Raw genomic sequence first — 10,583 nt, forward strand, 5'->3', positions numbered from 1 at the left:
GTTACTGGTGCCCGTTGCGGCCGTTACTGGTGCCCGTTGCGGCCGTTGGTTCTGCTTTTTTTTCCGGTTTTGAAGCAAACGGCACTAAAGCTTCACACCCCATCCGGGGTTTCTGTCAGGGGCGTTTGTCAGAACGTGTTTCGCGCCGTTTTAGCTGGTTTTGAAGAGGCCGCTTTTGGAGCGGGGCGTAAAACCGGAGCGCGTTTACCTGCGGGCGGGCGGGGTGGCGCCTGCGGTTCAAAAAACGCTCGTTTCCCAGGAAAGCTTCGGCTATAAAGTGCTGCGCTACCGAGCCCTGCGGTGCCAGCGTCGCCCGCGAGATTGTGTGTCGATAGGAAAACCAGTGACGGTCCTTGCTCGGCTGGAGGAGCTTACGGCGGTTTGCCACAGAAAGTGGGAGCCAGCGTTAGCACTGCTGTCTACCGTTGATTTAAAAATGCAGAACAGCTGTTACTCAGGCAAAGTGATATCAAAGCAGAAGTTGAGCAATACTGACTGAAGGAGGGTCTCATACCAAACTGGGTGTGTGCTGCACCACCAATTTTTAAATCGCAGCATCTTGGCAGGTCTCTGCACAACTTAATCGCAAGCCTCAGTTCTAAACTTAGTCTAACTTAACTGATTCATTTGAAGGCATCCTTTCAAATTTATTCTTTGCTCGTATTTGTGAGCTGAGATCAGAAATCCTTCTCTTGCTGTTCCAGTACAGACTTCTGTGTATAGAGCATGTACTGGCTTCTCCCTCCACCCCCTAAAGATACGAACCACTTATTATGGCTTAGCTTTCTTAATTTTAGTAAAACCATTTTAGCAAAAGGTGTACAGAGATGAGGCCTTTGGCTCTGTTGGAAGTTTGCAAGATGCACAGCGTGGCACACAAGGATTCTTACTGAATCCAGAAGTTACAGAAATGCCAAAGGGAAAGTTTAATACTGTGGATCCAGGTGCTCTGTCTCTCCACCTCCACCCTTAAGGTTTTGCTTTTATCTCCTTCGAAATTTTCTCCTACTGAAAGTATTAAGAGTCAGGGGACTGCCTGTCCATACTGAGTGTTTAAAGACCATGTGTGAGCGTGTTGCTTATCCAAATGTTTTCTCTCACTTACCTTCCCAGCTTACCAGAAAAGATCAAGATGAGTCTACGGAAGCAAACCCCTAGTGACTTTCTAAAACAAATCATTGGAAGGCCAGTTGTTGTAAAATTAAATTCTGGAGTTGATTATCGAGGTAAGTTCTCCTTCTTTTTCTCACAGTGAGTAAAGTCATCGTTTGAAGAGCCCAAAACAGATGCATTGCTTTTGAAAAGCAAAACAGTGTGATCCAGATGTTGGAGTGTGTGAATATAGGTCTCAGAATGGTGACATTAAAAATAGAAAATCAGCTCTGGAGAAACTGATGAAAAGGAGGTTAACAGTGGATTTAGAGATTAAAATTACTTATCTAAATCATTAGTGTCCTTAGTCACAGATGGTTAGGCTGGAGTCTCAGGATGATTCTGAGCATCTATACTGATATTTGTAAAGATTGGCTGGAATTACAATTCCTGAAATGGCCGGTCAGTCCCCTTTTCAATGCTCTGATAGCAACCCTTGTTGGAACTACCCTTTTCTTCACCTTCCTGTTTTCCAATTCCTAGCATAGACCTTGGTCCAGAAAAATCTTCAAACAGTAAACTGTGCCATCAGTCATAAGCCTACTCTTTACATGAGGGATGAAAGCATTATTTACATTCTTGGTTAAACAACTGCCTAGACATGTGCTGGATCAAGACTTATGGAGATACAGGAGAAAGCTTACTGTGGCTTTCGCTGCTATATGCCCAGTTCATTTTAACACAGTCCAGCAGTTTTATTCCACAATTCTTCAGCCTATCTGTATACCTTCATCCACTGTATGTAGGATTATAGGGTTTTTTTAACCAGTAAATTAAACTTCTCTGTTCATTGAAACGTCCTGGTCCTACTCCCATCAGGATAAGACTGCTGGCCTGTCCAATTTTTTTAGTAGTATCCAAACTTAAGTAAAACTATCATGTATCTCCTGTTGTGCCCAATTTAGACATTTTATTCTGAAATGACTTAAACATTATAGTTCTGCTACAGATCACCACTTCAGATAGGTTTAATTCAACTGGCTCAGCACTGTGAGAGGAGACTTGTTTGTGCTGTGACAAAGAATCTTTGTATTATGACAGTTTTAAACTGTTATGGTTCACTCACAGCAAACAGTGCCACCTTATCCCTTCCTGTTCCTCTTTAGTGTCTCTCAGCTGAGAAGATTTGCAATCTGCCATTTCTTTGAGAACCACATTGTCTGAGCACTTCAGGTGGGGTTGGTGGCTTAAAAACTTTACTGCTTCTCTTTGGTCTTTGGCCTCCATAAACTCTTTCTTGCAGGAGAATGTAGCAACAGCTCATGAAAGTCAATTAAAGCAAGTCATCATTTACCTGAAGGTACATACAAGGCAGGGCCAAACCAGATTTGGTTTTTAGATGCACTTTCTGTTCTCTTTGAGAACATTGATACCTTCTGCTCGGTAAGATCCATTTGTAACTGCTGCGGATAAATTGCTCAGCTTTCCCCTCAAAAAGGCTAGTCTAACATGCCTGCAATCAGACCTACCAGGAATCGAACCATAGTTCCTTTGAACACCCTTATTTGTTACTGGATTTTTCCCCCTCCCTTCCTTGCTTCACTCTGCTTTTCTTCCTTCCCACTTGACGTGATCCTGCAGTTAAAAACCTGTATACTGTTCTCATTTGAAAAATATGCATTCAGATTGTTTTCTGCAGAAGTTTGACCAACATTTGTAAAAGCCAAACATTAAAAAAGCCAGCATCTCAGGCTTTTGTTGCAGATCTGTCTAGATTCTTCCTCTAGGCTGTGTTGCTAATTTTATGTCTGTACCTCTACCCTCCAAGCCACCATATGCACAAACGTGGCCTAATACAAGTGTTGACGTGTAACCGTAGAATGTCTTGATTCACTGCCAAGTGCTGTGCACACCTAAGGGAAGAAGCCCTAAGAAAGTAATCAGTGATAAATTAATATGTATGATTTCTATGCCTAGAGATTGATATGTACATTAAAACATCTCTACATATAGATAAAACAGATAAAGTACTAGCCAGGATGGGCAGTGACAATATTTAATACCATTAGTGGCCTGAGGGTAAACACAGAAAAATGGAGGAAGAGAGTGGAACAACCATGAATGCACTCTAGGAGCAAAACAGTTTGAAAATACTGCATTTACGGCCTACTGAGTGGTGGCTTAAGAAAATCCACAGTCCAATTTTAATTTTGGACAAACATTTTTTTGTTTTCTGTTGTTACATGGAGCACTTGGGATTACTGGAGTGAAAAAGAGTTCTGACTTTGGTTTGGTTTGGGTTTTTTGGTGCATTTAGTAACACTTAGTGAGCACTCAGTTTTTCCTATTTTTGTGGAAACAGAGGAAAGAAAAATATAAAGGAAAATAGTAATCGTCAAACCGTTACGAGTTGGCAGAACTTGAATTCCTGATTATTTAATGGAAGATATTACAGTAACTGTTCTGAAAAATGAGAACGTGTCCTAGAGGAGGATTCTCAGACTGGAGTTTTCTCCCCCTCCCCAAGTACCGCCAATACACTAGATTTCAGGTTTTAATGCCAGGTAAATAAAGTGTTTTTCAAACAGAGGAAAAAATTAGTATTGTCTGTGTGTGCAAGTTGTTTTATGTGCACAATTAACAAATCAGATTGCATTCTCTGAGCAATTCTTTATATCTGTTAATCCCTACATTCAGTTCCTTACATGAATAGTCTCTTTGTTGATCAGGCAAGTTAAATTTGTAGATGGCCATGGTTCTGATCTTAAGGGTGGGTGTAAATACCAAGGACTGGTTTTGAATGAAAAAATGCTATCATGCTACCAGCACATAGGAAGTACTGTGTGAACAAGGTACAGCCTTCAGCAGGGGCTATGAGAAGTGAGAACATAAGTACTTGTCTAAAATCAGGGCTACTCAAATGCACATTTTCCTGATCAAAAGAACATCTAATATTACAAATGGCAGAGACTTTTTCTCGAGTTGCGTTAATTAAACAGTGTAATTTTATTTTTGTGGGAGGATTTCAGTGTCATTTGAAAACCCTTTGCCTGTTGAAAATGATGTAGAATTTATATCAGAGACTTGCAGCCAGTGTTCTAGATCTGCAAGCATGAAGATAAATAAGAAAAAGTGTGTATGGTGTCCTGTATTAAAAGGGTTTTCAGCTATATCCTTCACAAGTTTTGATGAAAACTCAATTTACATAGCCTTGCCCTTAGGTCATCCAGTTACACTTAATGTCACAGGTTCTTTTCAGGTGTGTGGCTTAAAACACAAGTGAGAAGGGACAACTTAAACTTTCAAAGTGGAAATTGTCAATCTTTTGAAAGTCATACCTTAATGACTTCTTTTTCCTCCCAACTCTTGTATCAACTGATTAAATTGCTACTAGGGTGCCTGGGATTCGTCACTCCCAGCTTAATTCTTTGAAGAGTACTCTGATCTACTGACTCATCTGGCCAAGCTTGGGCTCTTAGTTTGTTATGAAGATACAGGTTTTATCAGCACTACTCAAACACAGTGCTACACACAGCATTTTTGTTTGTTTTAAAATAAGTTTAAGCTGATTCACTTTTAAACTGTCACTGTCTTCAGGTGTCCTGGCTTGCCTGGATGGGTATATGAACATAGCTCTGGAACAGACTGAAGAATATGTAAATGGACAATTAAAGAACAAGTACGGGGATGCATTTATCCGAGGAAATAATGGTAACTCCTCCTCCTCCTTATGTTATTGCTCATTAGAAGATTGCATTTTGATATTTACTTCTGAATTTGAGGAGTGGCTAAGGTGTAAGCAAGCTGCATGTAAGAATATTAGTTTTAGCCTTTCATGGAAACCTTAACATATTTACTTTTTACAGTTTCGCTTTTCTGCATTCCTGTGGCCCTTTTTGCCTCTGAACTTGAAGTTCATTTAGAGAAGCATGCTCTTTTCTAGCCTTCTTTAGAGCTTATTTCCTGTCATTTGACAGGTTTACTCTTTTGCACTTACTGCCTACTTAGATGGCCTCTGCTCCATAGAAGTTTCTGTGTTTTGTTAGGCAAACTACTGTGTAAATTTATGATACAGTACAGGTATTGATGACACTGTAATACTTGCTTGTGATGCAGTTGTCCAGACCTGAATGAATGCTGTTCATTAGTACTGAAGGCTGTTGTCATCTTTATGAGTAAAGATTTTACCACCAGTCAAGAAAATCACTTGTACTTTACTATTGAGCCTTTGAATATCCCAGTGCAGTAGGTGGATTTTAGTGCACTTCAGGGACAATCTCAGGCTCCTGAAATGATTCTGTGGTATCAGTTAGGCTGTAATAGCAGGACAGGCCAGGGAGAAGAATATCTAAAAATAGAAAAGGTTCACAAGTCAGATGTGAGGAGGCTTGTAGAGAGTGTAAATGAAGCAGAGGTTGACCAAGTTACTTGAGAAGAAAATGGAGGACAGGATGGAGGGAGGGAATAAAAAGAAACCAGAACTGAATCCTGTGTTACAAAAAGAATCAAAGAGAATGTGGCACCAGTGTGAAAGAGTGTTTTGGGAGGAGAAATAATCCTTGAATGAGGCCAAATACTTTTTGCAAGGAATTTGGATTATTATGCTAAGGAGTGCAGTGACATTGCAGCTGGAGAATCAATTAAGGGAATAAGAATCTATTCTAAAAGTTAAAACTTTTAGATGAGAGGCAGGAGGCTGAGCAGAGAACTTGAGACACCCCAGGTTTAGAAGCACAATGCAGTTTCATGTTGTGAATAGATCTGTTCTGGGGATATCACCAGCCAAGCAGGTGGAAGATGTCTGCTCCTTCATAGGTAATCATTAGTTTTGCCTTAAGTGCTTGGGATTTCCAGCTTTTGTTGAAAGATCATAGCATTAGTGTCTGACACGTGTAATTCTGCTGCTTAGAAACTCTCTCAAGCTCCCCTCAGTAATGCTGCAGGTTAGCTGGCTTTATTCTTCCTCTGTTCAGCCTGCATCTGCTGGAGTATAGTTTGGCTGCGAATATAATAAATACTGAACCAAAGTAATAAATAATGTGTAAATTTGATAGCATTTATTGAAACCTGGACTTAAAAGGTTTCCTGACTTCATTCATGCTGAATGAGATTCATTACACTGTTGTTTTACAAGCCATGGAAACAAGATGTTTTAAATAAACAGGCTTCTGCACATTATTTACCAGGGTCCTCTTATATGTGCCGCTTTCTCCTTTTCACAGTATTGTACATAAGCACACAGAAGAGGAGGATGTGAAGATGCCGGAAGGAGACTGTTTTGTACTTGTGAACCTCTTCAAAATTATGAGCCCTATTTGATTTGTAGTTAATAATCTACAGGTGAAATACACAAGTGTTTAAATATTTTTTTAAATAAATGTAAACCAGTGTAAACTTCCCAAATGTTTTTGTTTCAAAGCATTGCTTTGTTCCACTGTACAGAAAAAAAATAATAAAAGAGACGCATGTAATCGTGCCGCAAGACTAATTCAAAGCAACAGCTCATTTAATTATGCTAGCATTTACAGAAATACTGATTGGAAGGTAAGTAGGCATGGAGTAATTGCAAATCACAGCCTTGTATTGATGGCAAAACAATAGTTTAACTGATGTTGGGAAGGGAAATACTAATGTTTTGGTGACAATGACCTGTCCCTTTTGGAAAACACAGGGTCAGCTTTAAATGCCAAACTAGTAAGAGTCATCAGGTAAAAAGTTCAGCTGTCCAAAAAATCTTGAATTGTGGATTGTATCAAGGGATCAACAGTGACACTTCAACAGTTAGGGGTGGGGAAAGAATTGAATCAAATGGAAGAAAAGCCCTAAGGGTGAAAAGAAAGCTCTGTGCCAGCTGAGGAAGTCAGTCACAGGTGAAAAGCTCTCTGTTGGTGTGCCGAAACAGCTAGTAGCTGCTTCACCTCCTGCCTCTGTATCCCTCACCCTACTTGAGCTTGCAGTTACCTTTTTTCCCTGCATCACTACCAAACACAATGGACTTCTTTAGTAAAAAACAATTTTAACTAATATCTAAAGCTACTCCTGAAAGCAGACTAGGAATCTAAAAGCTTTTGCAAACATGCCATGTGTATCCTCTTCAGACAGTTCACTCTCTCTCCCATCCACTTCCCACCCAACCTAGTACCATCTATATATTCTTTTTCTTTATGTGCTAGCCAGAAATGAGAACAAATACTTGCAGTATGGGGCATGCTTTAGATAGGGGAAACCTCTGTGTAGGCAATGGAGTCAGAACTTGTTTATATTTTGCAACAGTGCTCCCTGATAATCAAAGCCCAGTGACTATATCCAGCTCAGTTTTACATGGATTTATAAAATCCATCCAATTTATAAAATATCTTTTCTCCTTTTACATGCAGTCAGCCAAGAAGAAAACCCTGAACGTTCAGATATTTCTTAGTCCGAGTGTTACTGCACTCAACATCCATATACTCAGAATGTTTTCTTGTTCCTCTGGATAAAGTTATAAGTTCGGGTAATGTACCTCATGGTGAGGTTATTTAGCCAAATTTTTTAAATTAGTTTTCTGAAGCCCTGCTTTATTCTTTTGGTGGTTTATAGTGCCTCCAGGAACAAAAATATTTCTAGTTGTGGATAGATAAACACAAGACAATTGTGTGAATGTAACATTGGCCCATTCTTTTCAAGTACCAGTAGCTCTAAAGCAAGCAGGGAATAGTAACATTTCAGTTGTCCAAGGGAGAGAATGTGGGTTGCAAATTTTTAATTATATATATATTTTTTTTTTTTTTAAGATCAAGGAATAATTCGATTTTGCAATCAGTAGTTAACCTTTCCACATGAAAGACTTCAGAAGCCACTACAGAACACAGATCTAGAGATGCTCTTTATAATATGCTTCAATAATTTATCATTTTCTGACAAGGGTTTAAAAGGGTCCAGGATGTAAGTACAAATCACCAGCTTGTTCTTCTGTAAGTGACTTATTTTAAAAAAAAGGAGGATGTACCTCCAAGTGGAGCATACAGTTTCTATTTTTTTTTTGTCATCTGTATGCAGCTGGCAGGTTGCGGTATGCTTTCACTCCTGGAGACTCTCTGGGATTGGTGGTTTGTTTGTTTGTTTGTTTTCTTTTTTTGTTTCTTTTTTTTTAAATTTTAATATGGGGTTATTTTTTTTCCCCTCTTCTTTCTCCGCCTTTATCTCCTCTTCCACCTACCCACCTATAGCAACACATTTTGCACAGACTTTGATTTACTCTCGTTTGCATTGCTAACTTTTTAACTGCAGTTGTGTTTCTACAAGTCTAGTTGTAAAACGTTTTTTAGTTGTGATCTGCTACTTCAGATGGTCTAATCACATACTAAATCTGAACTTAGAAAATACTATGTAGTTTACCTGCTGAGGGTTTTTTTGATGTATTCTAGATCATGAAGTCACTATTTACTATGTGAGGTAGATGATAGGAAAATTTGCACTAAAGATGAGCTGTTGTAATTCATATGCAAATTTTAGAAGTAGCTAAAGAAATTAAACATTTAATTCCCACAGTCACTGACCTTTGTTTACATTTTATAAGATTTTTCCCCCTTAATTCAATTTTTAGCCCCTATGTTTAAATCAAGTGTACATTTAAGCTTCACTTCAATTAGGCAGTCCAGTGTTTGGATGTAGTCTGTTTTGAGTTGGAGGAAACATTCATCTTGGATTTATTTTACTTATCTCTTAGGTTTTGTTTTGACTTACTATATTCTGTAGGACAACATACCAGTTGCAAGTAAATCAGACACTGGCCGGACAAGTTTCAGAATAGCACATGGAACGCTATCCAAAGTTTAAGTTTTAAAGTAAGCCATTCCATTATATATGTATTTAAACATCAAAGTAGAACAGTGTATTTCACAAACTCTTGGTCCTTAAAAATGACTTAGCCTAATTTATAAGATCTTTTTCCCCTTGGGAGATACAAATACACTCTTACAAATGCAATACGTCTTCACACACAAAAGACTGTATTAGATACTAATGCTCGTGTCCTTCATGTTACCTCATTTACCATATCATAGTGCTCTTGCCCCAGTACCTGTGTATAAAACGGTTTTACTTGTGGATCAAGCTCATCTAGATGAGGACTGACAATGAAACACTCCTTGAGCAACTTGCAAGTGCTTGTCCATCACTTGTCTTAGAAGAATGCACCCAAAATTAAGTAATCCAAAACTAACAAACAATGAATTGAATTTCAAAGGCTAAAGCTGCATTCACATACATAGTTAGTACTTCTGTGCTATGAGATCACTTCATGAAACCAAGGCCATTCAACCACTACCCCACCCCCTTCCATGTGTTCATAGACTCTGGGAAGAGCAGTAACTCTGGACTTGCTACATCCCCACATCCCGTGTAAGTTGTTTGCACTTGAAAAACCAAACTAAGCCACATCTCCTTAAACAAAAGCCCGGCTGGGAGCAGCAGCGCAACACATCCTGTGGAAGTAGAGAAAGCAAGTCTGGAAGAAGGAGGTAAGTACTCACTGCGTGGCAGGTAGGGCAGCCAGAAGCCAGGTTACTACTAAAGCCTGCAGTGCCCTAGAGTGCCCCTATATAAAGGGAGCAGAGCATGCTAGGAAAGTTTTGCTTTAAAGGTATATACACTGATGACCACTCAGTTGTATGATTTGTTGCCACTTGGTTCCTAGTTCAAAGGGAATCTTAACGCAAACCACTCTGAACATTATTTATTGGAATTCCTTCTATCTATCTTCTTCACAATGTTACAATGACAAAACAGCTACCCAAGACCCTTTCTGGGTATGACTTGCCCATTAAGTCCTAAGGCTGTTACCCAGTTCCAAAAACCAGCTGTGCCCCACAGCTGCAGATTTCGGCTGCATTGTTCACAGTAGCCAAGAAAGTGTGAAATTGCAAAGTGACGGCCTTCAAACGTTTGACTGATGGTGCCAAAGCAATGCCTGATCCTTAATATGCCAACCTGTGCCCGTGGCCAGTGCCAGCCCTGTGTCAGTTTTGAAAGCAAACAGACTGTGGAGCCAGCAGTTTCAAAGTCTCAAGTTCCTGTGCCAAACTGTTCTCCAACGCTGAGAAATTGGATGGGAGGAGGCTTTTCCTGAGCTGCTGTGTTGATCCTGACTGAGGGATGTTTAGGAGTCAGTGATCCACACAGCAGCTTCAGGCTGGGCTGGGCTGCATGCCCAGCGTGGCTTTCAGGTCTCCGTTGGGCTGCACGGACCCCTCGGCTGCAGGACACCTCTGCCAGCTCATTGTAACGGCATAACTCATGGGCAGCTCCCACTCAGTATCGTGATTACACCACCTGCCTGGCCTTGCCTTTATCTAACAGAGCAGCGACAAGTTCTCATGAGAACATCCTTTAGAAAGAGGATTGTTTTCTTGTAAGAAAATTGTAAAATAGCTCAAGTGGTGTAAAGGGAGAGCTGCTCCCCACAGATGGGGTTGCATCTTCTCTGCACAGCGCAGCGTGGGAAAATCCAT

At 40.0% G+C, this 10,583-nt stretch overlaps 1 protein-coding gene across 2 annotated transcripts; it reads left to right on the forward strand.

The window, feature by feature from the left end:
- The first annotated feature begins 1,078 nt into the window (after window positions 1–1,078).
- Window positions 1,079–9,585, forward strand: LSM6 (LSM6 homolog, U6 small nuclear RNA associated (S. cerevisiae)). Of its 2 annotated transcripts, none has more exons than XM_010576023.1 (3): window positions 1,079–1,226; window positions 4,690–4,803; window positions 6,315–6,580. In XM_010576023.1, the coding sequence occupies exons 1-3, from the start codon at window positions 1,088–1,090 to the stop codon at window positions 6,347–6,349; spliced, it is 288 nt and encodes a 95-aa protein (XP_010574325.1). In that variant the 5' UTR covers window positions 1,079–1,087; the 3' UTR covers window positions 6,350–6,580. The 2 variants fall into 2 exon arrangements, with proteins under 2 accessions (XP_010574325.1, XP_010574334.1); XM_010576032.1 differs by lacking the exon at window positions 6,315–6,580 and adding an exon at window positions 9,426–9,585 and having other exon boundaries at window positions 1,119–1,226.
- The last annotated feature ends 998 nt before the right edge of the window (window positions 9,586–10,583 follow it).

The sequence above is a fragment of the Haliaeetus leucocephalus genome, unplaced genomic scaffold (genome assembly GCF_000737465.1).
Source record: "Haliaeetus leucocephalus isolate CR32 unplaced genomic scaffold, Haliaeetus_leucocephalus-4.0 Scaffold21, whole genome shotgun sequence".
Taxonomy (NCBI): Eukaryota; Metazoa; Chordata; class Aves; order Accipitriformes; family Accipitridae; genus Haliaeetus; species Haliaeetus leucocephalus.